Here is a 21,991-nt window from a genome sequence, read left to right as displayed (position 1 = left end):
GAGCTGGGAGAGGGGGTTGAAAAACAAACAACTGCAGTATGACATTGTTTTGTGTTCCCTTTGCAAGAAATGATAGCGAGATTGATGCTGTGCCAGGAGATAACAGGAGATAACAGGAGCTAAGCGTGGAAGCTGCCATGATGCACCATGCATGCTCCTCATGCACTCTACTCAACCACAGCATACCGTGTTTGTCATGTCATCATATTTGTTACATCCACCTCCAAATCCTCTCTTTAAGGCACAGAACAAACATTTATGAAGGTATACACACAGCCTTGTTATCTGGTCTTTGCATGTTAAAAACAGGCTGCACATAACATGATGGGAGTTGACAGTCTACATACTGTTAACTATTCCCCCCCATCATTCGCTGACAAGGAGAGATGTAAGGAGAAAAGGAGGGGTGAAACCGTGGGACTGGAGAGCAGACTCATAAATGCAGCCTTGGCAGGCCTTCCAAATACAGCTTAGCACAATGTGGAAATACCAGACGATGTACCCACCACCCCAGTGCAACACAGTATAAACCACTGTCTCTCTCTCTCTGCCTCTCTCTCTGTCTTCCTCTTTCTATATATTTCTTTCTCTCTTCTCTCTCTCTCTCTCTCTCTCTCTCTCTCACTCTTTATCCCTCTCTCTTTCCTCGTACAGTACAGTACACTTCCGTATAATCCCAACTCTAAACAGTCTTTAGCCTCTGGATAACCTGTCATCTGCAGCAGCAGTTTCTTGTTTGGGATTCAGACAATGCTTATAGCAGGGAGAGGATACAAGGCCTGCTCAGCACACTGGCTCTCTAGCTCTGTGTAGGATAACGTGCTGTAACTACCCCTGAAACCTGTCATGATACCAGCTTCTTATGACTCCAGCCGTGGTGCACCTCTGATTAGTCTGTAATTGTACGCTTTAATATCTCATTGGGTGAACCTTAATAGTGACGGAATGTTCATAATGTTCTGTTTCTTCATCACAGTGTACAGACCTGCTCATTAATCTTCACCTATCAGATGACTTGATGCCCCTCTTGTCAGTAGTGATACGTTGCCAGAGAACACATGTAATAATGCAACAATCTGAGGGTAATAACAGTGACATTATTGAAAGACTGTAAGCTTATTAAACACAAGGAGAACAATTACCATGTTGCCTCGGCTAAATGGTTTGTATCCAGCTGATAAAATCCAAAGCCTGGTAAATGCTCACTTAACCATTGTTCCACATCCACATAAAAAGCACATAGGCTTTTATGACATGTAGAGCACTTCTGGGAGATAAATAATAAGTACCAGGAAAAAACTTGAGGGTCACACAGTTACTTGCGCTCATGGTGCTATAGGTCCTACCTGTACACTCTGCAGAAGCCACAGGCAACGCTCTTTAACATCAACGAAGGGGCAACGCTTGGATAGCATGAGGAGACGGGCCAAGACGTCGTTCAAGTCGCTCGTAGTCTGCCCGGTCCCGGAGGGGGTCGAGGGTTCGGAAACTGGCATCGGACCGATGCTCTCCACTTTCCGCATCACCTCCTGACGTATGTGCTCCATCGCCGCGTCCCTGGAGCTAGCGTCGCGGCTGCCGAGCGCATCCCATCTTCCCGCGGCTTCCTGGTCCTCTTGATCTTCCATCATATTCATATTCTAGTAATTCCTCCTGTTGGGCTAATAGAAAGAACAACACACTGAGCAAAATTAAGACAAATGTTCCCCGTTCATGAGCATAGGCTTTAACAGAGGTTATTTAGCAAACTAACAGTAGGCTAAGGCAGTTGTGCACTCATGTTGTAGGACAATAAGTCAACTTTCCACAAACGTTTGTTAAGCTTGTTTATTGTGACAATGATCATGGCAATGTTGCACTTTGTGTTTGTGTAATTCTCCATTTCAGGAAAGCATGTTCCAGGTCCAGGGAGGGCACTGCATATTTGCATGGCTGCAATAAACACCCCGCTACCAAAACAAGTACAGTACATACAGTCTATATTGCATTTTTCTAATTCTTTCTGACTCAGTCAAACCTTAAACCATTCAAATGCGACAAGCGATAAGGATATATAACTATTGCCACAGGAATCAGTCCATACACACATATATGAGGATAACTGAGAAACAAAGAGTGCCATTGAAAAATTCTTACTTTATTCGCATTATTTAGATCGGTAAGTCTTGCAGCCGTGGGACGTCTTCGCTCTGCATCGAATAACCCGAAACAGAATTTCTACACAGTGGACTTGGGTTGACATTGATTGACAAAGTAAGCGTCCAATCGGCAGACAAATACGACAGCGTATGCGGAGTTTATGTAGATCTCGACCAATGAGCGTTGTACAAGGCGTTCCTCATAGTGTAGCAAAGGGTCCATGGGAGTTTGATTCTTTCAAAAAACGCTCGACCGTTCAATAGCTAATTAAATGTGACTATTTAAAACTACAATTCCCGGTTGTGCTGGCAAAATGTTCGGGAGTCGGTGCCCCCCCTCTCCTTCTTGTTTATCAGAAAACATCCTTGCACATTCGTTAAAAAATAAATTGATATTTGCAAACAAAGACAAGGGGTGAAATGTTAGGAGATGAATGAAATTTTAACAGTTTAGAGGCAGAGAGCAATAGAATATCAAACACTAGTGATAATGACAGTTTTTTGACAAATGTCATCATTCCATAATTGTATTACACAGTTTGGTCGTGCATGCATATTTGGTTGATAAAGAGGATGATGCTATTTTGATGAGGAGGAAAATGTTGGCTAGGGGTCCATGCAGTACAAAACAGCAGTCTGTCCTGTCAAGCAGCAGTCACATGCCCTAGACTTGAATGAAGCTCCTGGTGGAAGATTGCTTCTTTTTATATATTGCTGACTCATGGTATTTATTATCCACACCATACTTCTTAAGCAGCTGTTGTGATCACCGTGCTGACACATACCCACAAAAAGACACAGACACACACCTGATTCTTGAGTAGGCTAAACCAAGGGAAATGTGTTTGTGAAATAACTTTTCATGTCGTCTAAGGGACTTAATTAGTCTTCACACTGTTACTTGGTTTAACTATACATAGCTCAAATATCAGTTTGTGTGTGTGTGTGTGTGTGTGTGTGTGTGTGTGTGTGTGTGTGTGTGTGTGTGTGTGTTTGTGCAGTGGGATTGGGGGGCGTACGTGTGAAAAATGTTACACAACTGAGATATATGACTTCAATCCCTCAACGCGCTAGTGCGCAGGCGGAACCAGGGAGCGGTAAAGGAAACGCGGTGGAGGGAAATTTAAAAAGTGAGAACCTGCTGACAAATGAGAAGCTAGCAGAACTCTTGGCACTCTACAGTAGGCAAGATGCCTGGTTAGCTAACTAACTGGCTAAGCATTAGATTTGTTTTTGTGATTTCAAAAGTTTCTTGGCTTTCATCTTCAACCGTACAGCCTTATGGAGTTTTATCAAGATCAGGTTAGAAAGATATTCTAGCAACTTTGTTAATACTAAAGTTATTACCTAACTAGCTAAAATAGCGAACTTGATGGCCTTTGTGTTAGCTAACGTTTCATGTCATGTCGTTGGGGTTAGTTCTACTAGTGCAGTAACATTACAATACATACGTCAAAGGTTTTGCTAGCTAAAACATTTAATTTGTTTTGCTTGTGGCTTGTGTTCCTGGAACGTTCGTTGTGTGTTTCCAAGCTTTTTTTCAAACAGTGTCGACACATGTCCAGCTAGCTATATAACAAGATAGCGAGCTCTAGCACGCTTTTCTTTAGTTTAGTTTCTGTAATCCCACACTACCAGAGCTAATGGTGTGATGTTGTCATTTCGTTAATTATAACTGTGGTGAATTCATTGTGTAATTTTGAGGTAGGCTAGTTCGATGTTATTCTACAAGTCCACTGTCTCAATCCGTTCTAGGTTCTCGACTCTCCATCCAAAAACAGTTACATCGGGAGTTACTACAAGCCCCCGGACAGGATTCTTCCTCCCTCACGTGTGCAGGGACCTCCTGCTCCCCATCCCAACAACATGAACCGGGACCGCACTACACCTGATGCTGGCAGTAAAGGTAAATAATAAAAATCCAGAAATAGTTCAACCTTTTTCATCGTCCTTAATGTCATAGTCAATAATATCATAATCCTCCATGACTTGCACATACAAACCAAGCTTTTGAGTAATATCTGACAACAAATATAAAACCATTTTGATGCTGTGGTTTCTGTCTGCTTTTTGAAGATTAACAGTGTTGTATCATGTATCCCGCAGCTGTCATCACTGCTCTCAAGACCCTCCAGGAAAAGATCCAGCGCCTGGAACTGGAGAGGAAGCAGGCTGAGAGGAACGTCATGCAGTTCTCCCAGGCTGCCCACAGCTATGAGAGCTCCAGCACCGTGCAGAAGCAGCCTCCTCACAGCTCTGCAGGGGCTGACGTCTCCAGGAAGAAAGGTAGCTGAACGGACAGGAGCCCAAGTGGGATCTCTGATTCCCGGTCCATCTTGTATTTTAGAGGTTTGTGTGTGTGTGTGACAGAACTGGTGGGCCAGCTGCAGTCAGCTGAGGCCCGCTGTAAGCTCCTGGAGAAACAGCTGGACTTCATGAGAAAGATGGTGGAGAACGCCGAGAAGGACAAAAGCGCTCTGACTGAGAAACAGGTGATTTTCTCTTCCTTGTCTGCGCCGCCCCTCCTACTCAGCCGGCTTGAGATCAGAGACCGGAGAAGACAAAGCCGGCACTTGTTGAACTCAACAGAAAATGCTTCCAGTCTTTTGACTTGTGTGGAGCCTCCTCATGTGCGTCTTTGTCCCACCGGCAGGCCTCCCTCCAGAGGCAGTGGAAGCAGAGCAGCCCGGAGGACCACCTCCAGCTGGAGAAGCTGGAGATGCTGGAAAGGGAGTGTCGGAAACTGAACAAGACTCAGTCCGTGGCTGCAGTGAGTGAGCTTCTCCGACACAGCCAGAAACCACCTGCCTCCTCCTTTCTTTCAAGTGTCGTTTGCCTGGAACTTGTGTCGACCCGTCATCGTGCTGGAGAATGTCAGGCTATCTTAGTTATCCTGTTCCTCTCTCCTTTTCCTCAGAGGAAGATTGAGCTGATGGAACAGAAACTGCTGGCAGAGGAACATGAACGCAAACTAGTAAAGGAGAAAGCAGATGAGGTATCTATAACCTGTCATTCTCACACACGCTCGGTAACTGTGGGGAGTCTGTCCTGTAACTCGGCCGTTGGTGCTGTTTTTGTCCCTAGCTGCAGAGGGAGCTGGAGAGCAACCTCCGTCTGTGTCCCTCGGTCTTTGAGGAGGTCAAACCAAAGAAGAAGAAGAAGAAATCTAAGACAACCTCCAGCGTACGTCCACTGCTAAACATCCCGTTGACAAAAACTGATGGATTATTATGGATATGTACTGAAAGTTTTTGCAATATAAGACACGATGATGGCAATGGCAGGGACATATTACACAAAAAGAAAGGCATGAAAGATAAACCAAAACTGTGAGGAATCTACATGCACTCTTGCCATTCAACATGACTCTGTTGTCTTGACATGTCTCCCTCAGAAAAGCAGCTCCACGAGACAGGATGCCATAGCGCCACCAGGTGTCCCAAAGGCCAAACTGCTGCCCTTCGTAGCTGGGACGGTGAGCCTGAGCTTCACCTAGGTTCACTATATTACGTCCCATGAGCCTTTGAATATGTTCTGGAGGTCAATTACTTCTGGACACATCTCTCTGTAACTGACTTGCATTACATAACCCTAACCCCCATTTCAGTCGACCAGCCCCAGCCACTCGGTGCACGCCAACATGCAGAGTGTTCTCCACATGATGAAGCACCACCAGCCCCAGCTGTGCGAGAGGGTGCGCTCCGTGCGCAGGTCCGGCTGTGCGGCCAGGAGGGCGCTCCACAAGCCCCTGGGCTCCTCCCCCTCTCCCCCCAGCCAGGACCCTGGGCCTGGACACGCAGCTCCCTCCCTGGGCTCCCTCTCAGACCTGCTGCTGGCCTTACAGGATGAACTAGGACAGATGAGCTTGTAAGTACACCTCAGGGCATCTACATAGCCCCTAGTACCACATGCGAATACTGTGCACACATTGTAATGTGTCTGCGTGGGTCTGCCAGTGAGCACCAGGACCTGGTTTGTCAGATAGATGGGGCGCACAGGCTGGAACTGAGGGAGGACCTGGAGAGAGAGCTGGAGCTGCTGGTGAAAAGGATGGAGGAGAAGGGAGCCCAGATCAGCAAGCTGCGCAAACACCAGGATACCGTACGTACCGCACACGCACAATAGGAAGACTATGAAGATCATAGGAAGATAACCAAATAAACAATATTTTCTCCTGTCTTCTCCCAGGTCCACAAGCTCACACAGAACAAGCCCCAGAATGCTCCGCGCCGGCCTGCGACCAGTGAGGACGGCAGGACTAAGGGAGGGGTTGGGGGCGGAGCTCCGGCGCCCTCCCCTGTCAAGGCAGCGTCTAGACGGGAGGGGGCGAATCAGGAGAACCTGCGGCTCCTCAGAGAGACCCAGAGATTCTGCACCAGTCTGAGGAAGGATGATGTCCGCTGGGAGTCGTAGACCCTGCATTAGCTCTCCACACACCTCGTCCTCCTCCCTCATCCCCTGCACCTTGAGGTGGTCTCTGAAATAAAGTGGTAGCCAGGGTGGAAAGATGGAATTGTCTACGCAGCTGTCTGTCACTCAGTCATGTTGGAGCAGAGATGTGGTCCTGCTTTGACCATATAAAGAGGTTGAACCATAGTCGTGATTCTTTGTAAAGGATCAACTCTGACCGGTTGGCTGGGAAGGACCCTTTTAGCACTCTGTCATACTCTGTACTTCGCCAAACTACGATATATATTTTATGTTTTTATATATATATTTTTTTTAGGCTGAATATGACAAATGAATGTATGATGTTTGAAGTCAAATCATTTGCTGTAGAGGATTCTGTCCATTTCCTATGTGTTTATATGTCTATTTTCTGTGTGCTTTTATAATGTTGGTATTTAATTTTTATTGTACATGCACAGATATCATATAAAATAAATGCGATTTGAGTCAATTAACGTATTGTTTCATATGTTTTGGGCTAATACCAAACTCGGTCTTAATGAATGTGTACACCCTCTTTCTCCAGATATGTGAAGCCTCTCTGAAGGCTCACCATGTGACCAGGCCGGATGACTGCCAGGTTAGCACGGTTAGGCTCTGGACCTGAGCATGTGACTGAGCTTGCTGTGACTCCCCGAGTACAGTAAATGTATGATCCAATACTCTCACCACGACACTAGGTGGCAGTAGTTAGCTAGGAAGGTTACTTCAGTGCTCTTTTAGTCAGGTTTTTATATGATCTTGTATTTTTATTGCATGTAAATATAAATGTTCATATTCATAGAAAATTACAATAGAATATGGCTGCAAAGACATGATTCTATCTCTGTCCACATTGTTTAACAGCAGTAGGTAACTATCAGCAAAGCCTCCACTCGTTATCGGTCACACTTGACACATCTAGACAACTTGCTCTATAACAAGGAAAACATTGTATGGCTATGCGACCCCCTTATCACACTGAGGCTTGCAGGTGTAGGACAGCATCTGTTGGAGCTTGTGTCAACATCAACAGATGGCCGACCGCAGCAGCAGATAAACTAAAGTCTGACCACAAGACTGTTGCACAGAAAGCACCGGGAAAACTGTACACAACCAAAGCAGGGAGAGACTGCTTCTTACCTTTTATAAGGTTGGAACATATCCAACTGCTGACTCATTGTTTGCATTCAAGTGTGTTTGGTTAGAGCAGGAGAAAGTGAAATATGTCAAATTGTATACAAGGTCAAGACAGCAGGACTGAATGGACTCCTCAGCTTCCTGACTCATCACGGGGGTACATCAGATGACACACACACACACATTTTCATGGCCAGTTTGTTTCACTTCCATAACCCTCGGCCATCTGATACAGTCTCCTTGGCCATTAGATACAGGTTAGGGTGTCCTGTGAAATTTGGACCTCACTGTGTTAGAAAGAGATAGTGAATGGCCGAAAAGAGGAGTACGGGGGAGAAAAAATCACTGAATCCATTGCTTTGTCTTGTTCTAGTTCATTAGATTAGTGAAGGGGAGCTGGGCGGAGAAAATCCTGTTAACCCAGAGGAGCTCCAGACTCTACTCTTTGCCTCCCTCTTTCTCTCCTCAGGATTCCACATCTCACTCATTTACCTCAAACCCATATGTCTCCTATCCCTTCTCCATGCCACCCCAGTTCTCTCCATCTTGACCCTCTATTGCCCTGAACACAAAGCAGATGAGTTCAGTAGCAGGGTCTGTGTAGGTGGGCCAAGTTATGCCATCTCTCCCATGCCAGCTGGTCCTGGCACTGTGGGTGTGCCAACGATACAAACAAACTATCTGAACTCTTATCTTCAACATCATACACCGAGTCAAACACAAGAAGGAGCTGGTTTGCTGGAAAGTCTCTGAGCCTCCAACGACTGGCACACTGTGGAGCCGTTCACAGCACACAAGTGACCTCAGGAGACTCACTGTCAGCCTGGGAGTATAACAAGCCTTTAAACTGAGTACACTGGTCACTGAGGAACACAGGGCGAGGGATTTCTTACCGTCTTGTGAAACGGGGCAGCTGGGGTCATGAATAAGAGACGTGCCTGACTGAAATAGAGTCCGTGTGGCTCACCATCGCTGTCCAGGGAGGACTAAGTGTAGGGCGTCACAATGTTTTTCATGGAAAGCAGCATGGAGCAGAGACATGCTATTGGGTGCAGCTCTGGTTCTGGGAAAGGATCAGCCTTGGCTAGTAAGATTCTGTAGGAAAGCACCACTGGTGTCACAAATATGTATCATAGCACTTCTGAGAATGCACATCTGCATGCAAATACTCACAGGCACAAAATTACTGTCTCTCAAATGCACACACTTCCCGTCTCACTTGAACTCTTTGCCAAGTAAGCAAAACATGTTCTGGCCTTAAGTACTGGCTATGTATCCTGTTTGAGACAATGGGAGATAGCAGACTAGCAGTGCACGCACAAGAAAGAAGTACAATATTTCCTAGTGTGTTAATCTCTAGTTTGGTTTATCCACAAATCCAGTCCCAGTCACTGTTTTGCATATGACCATGACAGCACTACCCTGTACTTGTTTTCTGGAATATCCTGTTTGTGTTAACAAGTAGATACTGAGGAAGAGGACCTCAGTGGGGGAAAAAGAAAGCTAGGGTTTGGAGCTCGGCTCCAAACCATGACTCAGCACTTCAGCTCACCTCTCCAGCTAGATCCATCAACTCCCTTACAAGAGTGGGATTCACTGCCACGTAATCATAAACGTACAAATTGGCGGTATCTATTGCGTGTCAGCAAGGAACACACACTAAGCTGTTCAATGGAAACACGGATTTCCTGTCAGTCCAAAGTAAAAACAAGCACTGCTCTGAAGACAAAATGAAAAGTGAATCATTACAATGTTACTACCTATATAAAGAACTCAGTAAACACAGAAACAAAGACGACGTATAACATTATTACAACTTTATTGATTTAACATCTTCAAACTAATTGCAAAACTAGAAAAAAAAAAAACACATCAACAAAATTCCAGAGAAAAGGGCCACATAAAACAAGCATAAAACATTAGCATAGTGAGATCTGTGGCATCGGCATATCTACATAACTTGTGTCTGTGTCCAAAACAAGGCTAGGAAATGATAGCAATCAGACGAGTAATGGGCTTTTATCAGACAGGACATGTCATGACTGTACTGTATATGTGCACATGGTGAGAGAGCAAGGCAAGGGAATTTAAAAGGCTTTTTAGACACCGTCAGTTTCACAGGTAAGGGACTAATGACAGAGCCGTAAAGATGCATCTACAGTCAAGAAAACACCAGAGATGTTGACAGGTGGATCTTGCTGGCACCAAGTGTTTAGAGACCGCTACGTTCCAGGCTAGGATGTAGAATCCACTCTGGGTAGGAATGCAGGTCGAGTCATCATGAAACGTTTGTTGCCAGTGTGTGACCAGTTAGGTAGCAACCCTATACTTCTGTGGCTCTTGTTAGGTCATTCCCCCAAAATGTAGTGTGGGATACTGAAATGGTGGTTGCAAGAATAAAATAAAATAAAGACATTCAAAGCAGCTTTCAGTTACAGAAAACATCTACCGACTTCACTCTCAACAAGGGGTTCAGAAAGTGCCAAATCCCTTTGATATTTAGTGGATGTGATAACACCAGTCAACAAATAAAAACCCTTCGTATACATGTTCAACTGAGTAAGGCACTTTTCTTCAAGAGGTGCAAGGAGGGGTTGTGGCTTAACTCTCTGTAAGAGTGGGGAAAAAAGGAGTAATTGTACCTGTTGCTATGGACACTGGGGTTGTTTTGGGATGGCAACGCAGATAATGCTATCCACATCTTACCGCCGGGGCCGGAGGAATGCAGCAGTTAATTGGTTAAAAGTTGGTGTGGAAAGGAGGGAGAGCCCAAAGCAGTTATCCACCGCTGATGCGTTTAACCTATTCCTTCCCTTTGAAAGGAGGAGACGATGTTTATCGTTTGAGAATAGAAGCAGATGGCTCTGAGACAAATATAAACTGGTTCTTAAACTTTCCGGTGGCGGTGGAGGTGAGGGGGTGTTCTTTGGCACGTAGCCTAACAACATCAGGTGACTGGAGGTGGATCTTAAATAGGCGTGATGATGGTGATCCAGAGTCTGAGCCTGACGAAGGCCAAAGAAGACATGCACTTACTGGATGACTTGCACTTGAGCGCGTTCATAGTTATCATAACACAGAACAAAAATATCAAGGTCATTCATTTTTAGTTTTTATCCTTCCATCATTTGGCAAATATTTCACAAAATTACGTGACAAGCATTTGTGTAATTGACTAGAATTTTGGCAGCAATATTAAAACAATAAGACAAGGCAAAGAATAGTACAATACAACAGCTTAGTCAGTGCAATGCACCATGTTTCAGACCAGGACTGCTGACTTTGGCTTCAAACCACATTACGGAGACATGTTCTGCTGTAGCATACTGGCTAATAGAGAAGTAAATCAAGTGGTTCTTTCACATGTCTTCAGCCAAGAGAAAGAACATGCACCAACAGAAAACTAAATAATCCGCTAGAATTTCACGCATCTGACATGCAATATTAGAGAAAAGAAGGGAAAAAAAGAAATCAGAATAAAGAAAAGGAAGAAGTCTCATCCCTGGCAAGCCACCACAAACCAATACTAACAAGAAATTCAAAGCAACCTGGAACTCTTCAACTTCAATACCATTCAACTTCAACACAATTGGATCTCCGAGGTAACAGAAGGCCAGAACAGGGCAGTTCTATGGACGATGAGGTGGGTAGGGGACAACATCTCACTGTTAGCAGCAAGCTAATCAAAACACTCGACTTGTAAGCCAAACCATGTTGATGTTCTGACAGATAACCATTGTTTTGTTGTTGCAATCCAGTCAGCCTGAGAGACTGAAAAACTCGCCAGGAGGCTACTGCCCAAGGGGAAATAACACAAAAAGGGGAAGAAAATAGTGAATCCAGACACAATAATTTAAGAGCAGCTCTCCAAGTCTGAAACGGGGTGGGTCAATCCGATGTAAAACCACACAATGAAACTCACACTACTTCTCTGGGGGCCATGAAACACCATCTTTCATTCTCTCCAAAGGGGCGGTGGGCCTAACTTATAAATCAGTTTCCATTCATCAAGACCAAGTCTTCATTCAATAAAAGACTACTGTATCTTCAACTCTTCAGTAATAAAAGGCTATTCAGTCCAGCTGGGTAACTAGGGTTTCTCTCTGAGCTCCAATACCAATATCAGCACTGCGATACCGTCACCGTGTACATCTGCATCCACCAATGACAACGGCCTCAGCCAGGAGGAGGCGGAGCATCATCTTCATCCTATCCTATCACGGTCACTTTGGACATTTAAACATTAAAGGCACTTTGCTGCTATCATTGTCCACGTTGAGAAGGTACACACTGTTCTGATCTCTCTCCTCTTTCTCTTAGTGACACATGTAGAATTATAATCATTTAGACTTCTCTTTCATCTTGACCCCGCGAACCCATCGATCATGCCTGAACTTGGCTGATGCTGTGGTGACCTACTTCCTGTCGATGAGACAAGGGGGGGGGGGGGGGGGGGGGGTTAGGGGGTGTTGGGTGTCAACATGGTTTATTGCTTTGAGCTACTCATTTGACAGTTGGCATGTGCTGTTGTCACTTGCAGGTCAAGGGCCATTGCGATCCCTGGCAAGTCAACTGAGTCAAATGTACAACGGTGTGCCCAATGGAGCGTCTAACACACACTCCTCACACACCGGAGGGCTCTGGTCTAAGGGCAGGTTTCAGTCTGGATGGAGCACCGCTTCCATTTCCTGGTTGTAATTTCTTTGTGCATTCTCCTCCCCCCCCCCTTCATATTATCTATGGTACTCAGTCAGACGAGTCCATAAACATATCTGTTTATAGACTTCAACCAGAATAGAAGCCATGCTCCACCATCTACAGTCGCCTGTGAGAAACACACAGTAGTTGAGGACAGGGGTGGCGACAGTGACTCACACAAACAGTGTTTCCAAGACATTATCAGAAAGATTGCATGGAGGTTTGGTTGGCACCAAACGCTGTGGCAACATTATGCACCCAACAGAAAGGTTGGCTTGATTTTATAGCCAACTGAAATGTTTCTGTAAGTGACAGGCGGGTGAAACATTCAAATAAATGAAGCTATGGGGTACAGGAGGGAGGGGGGTATAGCTGTAAATTAAGCTGTTTTCCTCCAGTCAGCACAAAGTAAAGAGAGTTTGACAGTATGATGGGGTAGTAGGAGGGAAGACAGCACGGGGGGGGGGCAACATGATGTCATCTGTACTTGAATATGCCACTGTTGTGGTTTTTGTGACCAGTATGTAATCCATAACCCAGGTGCGTGTGAGTGCCTATCAGGATAGAAAAGTAGAGGAAGGTAGCAGGCCTCAAGCACAAACTAATACAGGTAGCTCAATGCCACAATGGCAATAGTGGTGAGGGTTTAAAGACAGATGACTTGGAAACACTGTTTGTTTGGGGTTGGGGAGAGATGCATGCTGGGTGGGTGTAGGGGGTTTATTAGGAGGCTCTAGATGGCACATGGGGGGGCTAGTCGAGGGGGGTCAGGTGCGCTGCTTCACAGGGTGTGGTAGTTGCGGTCCTTAGACTTGCAGAACTTGTAGATGAAGAAAATGACAGCCTGGAGGCCCAGGACCAGGACGATCCCCCCGATGAAGCTCGCCGCGTCGAACGTCGAGTCCTTATGTGGGCCAGAAGTGGGGGTCACTGGTGCTGCTGTGACATCTGGAGAAGGAAGATGCAGGTTATTCTATGGCCCAGTGACTGGAGCCTCTCACCAGGGGACAGCAGAACACATTTGTGTGTCATCTAGAGACGATCCGGCCCAGTTGGAGTTCTGTATTGGCCTCTGCTTGTGTGATGTGCTGCCATTCTGTTCTAGTAGAGGTACTTACTGGAGGGTAGGGCTGTGGAGATGGGGATGGGGACGGTGGCGTTTGGGGCGGTGGTCGGAGCTGCCGTGGAGATGTTGGCAGCAGCTGGGGCCCAACAGAGGCACGTCAGGTCAAAGGTAAGGTCAGGTCACATTAGTTACATTACACCACCATCTTAGTTTCACTGACAAGACAACTCCATTTACTACACTCCATTTACTCCATTTACTACACTACAGTGTGTGTGTGTGTGTGTGTGTCAGGGATGGAAATTAGCACCCGCCACCAGCCAAATGCGGGTGATTTTGTGTTGTGGCGGGTAAACTCGCTTCACCTACCGGCCACCGTGGCGGGTAAATACAATTTTTACACGGCTGTTCTTAATGCTGTAGAATGCCCCATTCACTTGAATGGGCCTTCCCAACGTTCTGCGGTCAATTATTTTTCGATACCAGACCGTTGCTATGTATAACTGACCGCTGTCAAGAGAAGTGGCCTTTTTGCCTCGGATTCAAGTCTTTCGTAGCACTCCACAAGTAGTCCGGTAACTTTTCAACTCCAGCGTACTCCGTTGCTTAGCGACGTCAGCTGATTTGAAGCCTAAAGAATGTTCAACGTCTATGAAGTTCAACGTCTTTGGCGAACTATTTCTCTGCTGATCAACACTACGAATGGTAACATATAAATTGTAATAAGACACACTGTGTTAAGTTTTTTTTTGGGCAAGTAGCCATGTAATAATCGGGATAATGTATAGAACGCCGTTGTCATTATTGGGAAAATAAGCCCTTCAGAGCGAAGCTACACCCCGCTTCGCGTCGGGGTGCTGTCCCCTGTCGTGGAAGAAGAACGCTCAGGAAAGCACCTCTGAAACTTCAGTATCTGATTCTGATGAGCAGGAGTAAACTGTACTGGGAGTGGGGAGGATGGGTGGAGGAATGTTAGTTTGTTGTTTAATCTGCCCTACTCATTTAATGAAATGTATATCAGTTCGTGGTTTGTGTATGTATAAATGAGAAAGTGTCAGTGTTTCATTGAGACTGAGATTAAATAAACTGCTTAAGTATTGTAGATCTTGTAGTATTAATTTTCACATGCAATTACACATTGTCGGTTAAAAACAAGAAAGTGGCTGGTAAAAACATTGAGTGGCCGGTAGATTTTGAAATCCACCAGCCACAGTGGCCGGTGGACAAAAAAAAAGGCCATCCCTGGTGTGTGTGTGTGTGTGTGTGTGTGTGTGTTGGTACACAATGTCAGAGGCCTAAATAAAGTGAAGCAACGTTTAGCCAATGAACACACTGGGAGCTCAATGTTCCCCTTCTAGAAAGTCCTAAATACTAACCACTAACAGATGTTCCTGCAAACACAAAAAGGTACGCTCACCAAGAACCACAAGTAGAAGCAAAGGTCAAGGGTCAGGGGCAAGGCTTCAGGGCAGGACTCACCTGTGGTGGGAGCCACGGTGCTGCTGTTAGTGCTGTTGCCGGTCGGGGTGGGGCTAGGAGCAATAGAAGCAGGGGGGCTGGTTGCGAGGGCGGTCGGGGCAAGGGTAGGGTCAGCGACTGCATAGGGGATTAACACCAGGACAGAGTGTGAGAAGGTGAGAGGACAGAGAACCACCACGTTAACAAGATGTAGGACTTGGGTTTCAAAAGTTCACTGGTCTAAACGCCTCCTTCCATCCTTCCCTCCTCCGAGGCCTCATGATGGATGGATGAGCGATTGTTTGACAAAATCATCGTTCACACCCTCCAAATTGTTGTGGTCCAATAACAGGATGAGGGAAGGTGGGAGGAGGAAAGGAGGGAGGGAGGGCATGGATAAGTTCAGGAAGGTAAGCATTTGAAGAACACTGACACACAAAGAAACAGGTGGCATCACAACATGAAGAGGCACATAAGATTAACATAAAAGGAAGTAGCATAGATTGGGAAGTCCCCAATTGCATTCTCTTGAAGTCCTTACTTCACCACATCCTTGAAGAGATCTCTGATATACAGTAATACTGAGCAGGACATGGTCAAGTTTATAGTTGGTACCAAAGCATATCATATCAATGATTTCTCCAAGAAAAACTGTATAGAAAGATGCATTGTTTCGCATTTTTCTATGTGTCTGTTTCCAGACAGCCTGGACCTGCTGATGGTACTGGATGCTGTCCTTACCTGCACAGGTGGAGTTTAAGCACATCTCCGGGTTGCTGGTCGCATTCACACAGGAAACGTTGCTGACACCGGGAGTAGCTGTGACTGACCACGGGGCACAAACACAGAAGACATGTCAGCATATCTGGAGACAACGTCTCCACATGTGATCAGCACACAGCATGTGTTCACAATCACCCAATCAGGCCTGAGAGCGAGGACAGATCTGAGGTACGGGCATTGTGGTCTACGCTGAACATAAGACAATCTATAAAAATTTCATATATTATATTATCTTTCCAGTATGTGTGTGCGTGTGTGTGCCCGTGTTCGTGTCACTGCCATCAGACCATCTACCTCTGAAACTCCTGAGTCATACCCTGCATGTTCAGGGGGCTCCCTCTGTGGTTCCATTGCTGATAGGCTAACCCTGGCCTATGGCTGTGTAATGCGAGTGAAAGAGAGAGAGAGAGCGAGGGAATGAAAGTTTGGGACTGAGAGAGAGACACGTGTGGTTCAAGTGACAACTTAATCTAACCAAAAAAATCTTGCCTCTCCAAAACACTCTCCCTTGGCAACTTGAGACTGACTGGTAGCCTGACTGCAAGTCATCCAGTTCTCCATTCAGGCCAACAAAGAGGGTAGCATTTACCGGTCACCACCTGAATACAGAGGCCATTCTCCTACAAGATTTGTAACTATTGCATTTTGTATGTTTCATTGTCCATACATTATGAACGTCGCTGTCCACAACTCATGACCACACATTTTAACACCACCACAAGGGAACCTGAATCCAACTACGTAAAGAAACGGACAAAACACACTGCTGCCATCCTCCACTGGAACAAGTCAGTCTGATATTCTCTGCTTATCAGTGACAAAGACCTTCACATGGCCAATGACATGCTTGCTAGGCAACCGAGGACATAGCACTGAGTCATCTTGGCCACTGAAGAAGTCTCCACCATGCAATATAATCAATCAATATAGGCCTGTCTCAAACCTAGGCCTTTACCTGGGGGTCTGCGGCCACCCAGCCAAGCAACAAGTGACCCTGAAGCTATCTGCTGTGTTGCGTGTCATACGTAGACTGTTTCCACTGGCAGGCTTACTGCCTTGGAGGCAGCGGTGAACAGTGAAAGTCGCACACACACACACACACACACACACACACACACACACACACACACACACACACACACACACACACACACACACACACACACACACACACACACACACACACACACACACACACACACACACACACACACACACACACACACACACACACACACACACACACACACACACACACACACACACACACACACACACACACACACACACACACACACACACACACACACACACACACACACACACACACACACACACACACACACACACACACACACACACACACACACACACACACACACACACACACACACACACACACACACACACACACACACACACACACACACACACACACACACACACACACACACACACACACACACACACACACACACACACACACACACACACACACACACACACACACACACACACACACACACACACACACACACACACACACACACACACACACACACACACACACACACACACACACACACACACACACACACACACACACACACACACACACACACACACACACACACACACACACACACACACACACACACACACACACACACACACACACACACACACACACACACACACACACACACACACACACACACACACACACACACACACACACACACACACACACACACACACACACACACACACACACACACACACACACACACACACACACACACACACACACACACACACACACACACACACACACACACACACACACACACACACACACACACACACACACACACACACACACACACACACACACACACACACACACACACACACACACACACACGTGAATGTGAACTCAGAAGCACGGGTTCACTGCTTGGGTTTGCAGAGCTACAGAGAGGACTGCAGGAAGCTTCCAGAACCAGACCATAGTCTGTCTGAGAAACTGCCTCAAGGCTGATAATCAATATGATATGGCTGTGTATCTTTTTCTACCCAGTGATTGGACACAAGTGTGTGTGTGTGTTTGTGTAGGTCTGCCACATTATAATACAGCCTCCAGAACTAAACGTGCTAGTGACGCCAAAGCCTTGTTCACATTAAATCCCTTGACCAGAGATAGATGTGGTAATAACAGTGGGGCCCCAGGGCACTAGCTCATCTGACCCGCCTGTTCTTTACAACAGCACATCCACGGACAGCTCCCACACACCCAGCAGGAATCGTTACCTATGGTTTTCAAACGTCTTGTTTGAGTTCATACCTCATCAGTGATCTCTTGTTTGGCTTGAGAGAGGCATTAGAGCTGGTCTATGACTTAATGTGTGGTGGAGCTTGTAGGGAGCTGCTGGTCCCACTGGGGTTAGGGGCAGCATAGGGCGGCTGGGGTTAGGATCAGCATCGGGTGGCTGTGACTCGTTAGTTGTGGTGTGTGAATCAGTGGACTCTGAGCTGCAGTGATTGTGGGAAACCTGATAACACTGTTCTGGGAACCCACACCCGTCCTTAAGACAAATTTATGGTCAGTGACACACTTATAGTACAGCAAGTCTAAAGACCCAGATTGACATGGATCTCTACATCTTGTTGGTTTTGTCAAATTGTCACAAAGACAACATTTTCCAGCCAAACCACAGAGAGAGAGAGACTTGATATTTGAACCATTTATCAGGTGACCTATAAAAATGCATCAATTGAACTTTGACCTGGAATGAGTCACCTGATTGATGCAACGGTTGGCAGGCGAAAAACAGGAAATGTATAAAAATGTAATAATTAAACTTCTAAATCGAGCAAACCAGGAAACCATGATGAATACAACCTCTCAAGAGCAGCTTGCTTCACCAACAGAAGGCACACACAACACCTGTCCTGTATTTCAGCACTCTTCACCAGTGTCTAAACAGTCAGAAAGGCCCAACAATACAATGCTGGGGTTTTTCTTCCACGTCACCAGTCTAACTGGAAAACGATTGCTGGAACTATGGTAACACCTGGTCAGTCCTGTCGAACAGCTCAGAGCTGAAATAGGATCCAGTAAGGCCCAGTTCACATTGGGAGGCCAAGCAGGAGGAGGGCGTTGGACCTGGCTCACCCAGTCACTGACTACTGCTGGGGGAGGGGCCAATGCCAAGTTTCCTGTCAGGTTTCCTGTTTGTAGCATGGGTAACATGTAGGAAAGAGGTTCACACCTCAGGTTCTGTCATTTTGTGCGTTTAAAATCTCGATCTATTGACTATTTTAAATAATCTCCTCCCTTTTGGGTCCTTCATCCCTCTGTTCATTTTTTCGTTTGCGCTTTCTCCTTCTGAGGATATTGCCATCTTTCCTGTGATTCATCCTCTGGCTTCCTCTCCCGTCTCCTGCAGCTCTTTAGAAATAATTATCACCACATGACCACAGTGCCACAACAGCCACCTGTGTGTGTGTCTGTGTCTGTCTGTGTGCCTGTCCGTGTGTACAGTCACAATTTACATACGCCTGTCAAAGTACACACTTATCTTTGTTAAGCACCATAGTTTGACGTCATGCTCGTCTTTTCACAAGCCGTCGAGGTCTCCTCTGAATACACTACAAGACTCGCCTCCTCCAACATTTACTCAAGATAATCACACTATCCTCCCTCACGCAAACCTTCTTGCAACAAATCCAAGTCCAGTCCAGTCCAGTCGGTTATGAACTTCCACTTCAATCCCACAAGGAAACAACACACCTGCTCACCTGTCTGTTTCTGAGGCTGTAACCAGTTATGATCTTTGCCTGGCTACAGCCACCAATAAAAAATCTGCCGGCCTAACCTCTATTCAAAAGTCTGGTAACATTAATAGTCACCCATTTCTGGATAAGAGCATCTGCTAAATGACAAAAAAAAAAAAAAGCTAGAAAAGTCCTTGTGACACTTGTTTCAAGAGGCAAACCAGAGAGGACCTGGTCAGTCATATGCAAACCTACAGCAATACTATTTAATATGAGAGTTACTCAAATCACTTGTTTAATTACATGCCCTTATGGTTCTTCCCTTTGGCACTTACTTTGGTTGTTCACAATGTGTGCTTCATGTTTTGGCTACTCGCGATGTTTTTTGGCTATCTTGTTGTTATGATCAGTGACCTATGCACTTTGTAAAGCTCTCTCTTGGAAGTCGCTTTGGATAAAAGCGTCTGCTAAATGAATAAATGTAAATGTAAATCAAAATCAAATTTATTTGTATAGCCCTTTTTACACGCAAGCATGTCACAGAGGGCTTCACATACACCCATAGAACTGCCCCTCAACCAACCTAAACCCTCAAGGAAGACAAGGAAAAACTCCCAAAAAACTCTCAACAGGAGAAAAAATAAAAATAAAATAAAATGGAAGAAACCTTGGGAGGAGCAATTCAGAGAGGGATCCCCTCCTCCAGAGACAGTTGGTGAGAGAGGAGCAGAACTCAGAGCTCTCAGCTCAATGACCATAGAGACTAAATGACAACCACAACTATAACTACATCTGCCTCCTGTGTACATTTCCTGAGTGTGGGCCACAGATTTAATTTATTCTAGTAGTAGATCAAGCAACATTACCATTATCATAACGAGATTACTGCATGGCAAAGTGCTCTGGTCCAAGGACCGCAAGATATTTAGCCTTCTTTGGGAAATGTCAGATGAGGAAGTTAATTTGGCATTTTCATTCTAAACTAGACTACCTATTGTGACACTGTACAGGGTATGGTTTCCAAAGAATTTAGTGACTTGTGCAACCCTGTTCAAGTCCTCTTGACCAGCAGTCAACTATCTCCATCTTTTACTGGTAGGCTAAATATTTTAACTATTGAAGCTACTGACATAAGCTTCTATGTCTAAAGACAGAAGAGTTTACATATCCAACATTGTGATTGATGTAATCCCAGGTGTGAGATACTCACATGTGCAATTCATCCACTGACACCCAGCCAGGTTTCCACAGGCCTGGCAGTCCAAGTCAAGACATTGGTCTGAAAAAGACGGGATTCAAAATCATATTCTGAGGTTAAGAGAATTCACGGGTTTAAGTTAGTGATAAGGAAACCTTCAGTATCATGATTTTAAATGTTGTCCTGCTACACATTGGGCCTTTCATGTGGCTAGGAAGAACATTTGCTTACGATTGCAGCAAGATTACTGGCTTGACATTTGATTTTAGGGCGAGAGCTGTTTCTACAATAAATTAATGTGACGCAACTGAGAGGGAAGCAGCTAAGCTAGGTCTGCTGTTAAACCTTACATAATATAGCAGCCTTTCTAAAAAGAGAATGCGATAACTGTTCTTCATTTACAATCCACAAACTGTAGTTAACACTCAACGGGTAGCTAGTTATTTACTGATGGTCATGTAGCCTACTAATACATTTAGATTTTTGTGGAAAACCATTGACTGTGCTAGCTAAGAGAATCAAGCCAGTGTTGGTAACTGATTGTTCAGAGTGACGAATAAGGGGGCTGTGCTGTTAGCCATTTATGTACTATATAACTAATTTGAAAACGTGAATAGAGTTGACAGCCTTCATACATAGTAGGAAACTATTTTAAAGCCTGCGTTCTTTTAATATGTATACACCTGCATCAAAATTCAACACATACACACTTAAAATGTCAACAGACGCGTGTTAGCTAGCTAAATGTTAGTGCTAGCTCTTTTCGATGCAAAGAGAGCGCGAGGCAGATGGGCTTAGAGAGGTCGGAAACTTACCTGCGTCGGCAGCTGTTGTTGCACCAACCAGAACTAGTGACACGAAGAAAAGTTTGAAATACATGTTGTTTGATCTATATTCCCTTATTGTTCAACCGGGATAGAATTGGATCGCGGGAGGGCGAGTGACTATTTTCTGTTGGTTACGGGGATTCTCGCGCTGTTACTGCTGCTAGCAAAATTGCTACTTCCTTCCACTAGACAGGTCATGTGGCAGTTTTTACTGCTTGCGGAGAGAAGATTGGGAGGAGTGTCATGATGGGAAGCTCTCTTAAAGGTACGTGTGCAAGGAAATGGTTAGTCTTTAAAAGTTAGTTGATGGAACTATTGCTCGCTGTTGCACTTGCTGTCCTACACCAGGAAAGTGTAGCAAGGACAACAAACTCTTGACCCACATTTGTTGTGCATAGTGTAAATAAATGTTGTGCTGCTGTACTGAGTTTGTTTTTAATCAAAACACTGTGAAAACCACTACCAAAGGGTAGGGGTC

General features: G+C 45.4%; 3 protein-coding genes across 3 annotated transcripts in view; 1 reads left to right on the top strand and 2 right to left on the bottom strand.

The window, feature by feature from the left end:
- The window catches only part of sesn1 (sestrin 1), a 30,752-nt gene extending 28,569 nt beyond the window's left edge, over positions 1–2,183 (bottom strand). Inside the window, exons 1-2 of the mRNA XM_067241308.1 lie at positions 2,137–2,183; positions 1,347–1,661 (exon numbers count right to left, since the gene is read on the bottom strand). Of these exons, the coding sequence (XP_067097409.1) occupies positions 1,347–1,637 (291 nt within the window). The 5' untranslated portion in view covers positions 1,638–1,661; positions 2,137–2,183. The remainder of the gene's footprint in view (positions 1–1,346; positions 1,662–2,136) is intronic.
- A 1,147-nt stretch (positions 2,184–3,330) lies between these two features.
- cep57l1 (centrosomal protein 57, like 1) lies at positions 3,331–7,030 on the top strand. The gene is made up of 11 exons (XM_067241985.1): positions 3,331–3,440; positions 3,894–4,044; positions 4,245–4,424; positions 4,509–4,630; positions 4,792–4,908; positions 5,056–5,133; positions 5,223–5,321; positions 5,533–5,613; positions 5,746–6,005; positions 6,095–6,239; positions 6,327–7,030. Exons 1-11 carry the CDS (start codon positions 3,420–3,422, stop codon positions 6,549–6,551), a joined length of 1,479 nt encoding a protein of 492 aa, XP_067098086.1. The 5' UTR covers positions 3,331–3,419; the 3' UTR covers positions 6,552–7,030.
- Positions 7,031–9,508: 2,478 nt separating this feature from the next.
- Positions 9,509–21,687, bottom strand: cd164 (CD164 molecule, sialomucin). Its single transcript, XM_067242141.1, has 6 exons — positions 21,502–21,687; positions 20,699–20,767; positions 15,670–15,753; positions 14,950–15,066; positions 13,523–13,606; positions 9,509–13,352 (listed from the first exon to the last, which is right to left on the bottom strand). The coding sequence occupies exons 1-6, from the start codon at positions 21,563–21,565 to the stop codon at positions 13,186–13,188; spliced, it is 585 nt and encodes a 194-aa protein (XP_067098242.1). The 5' UTR covers positions 21,566–21,687; the 3' UTR covers positions 9,509–13,185.
- Between the last annotated feature and the right edge of the window lie 304 nt (positions 21,688–21,991).

Source organism: Osmerus mordax, chromosome 8 (assembly GCF_038355195.1).
Source record: "Osmerus mordax isolate fOsmMor3 chromosome 8, fOsmMor3.pri, whole genome shotgun sequence".
Taxonomy (NCBI): Eukaryota; Metazoa; Chordata; class Actinopteri; order Osmeriformes; family Osmeridae; genus Osmerus; species Osmerus mordax.
This window is presented reverse-complemented; position numbering and strand designations above follow the sequence as displayed.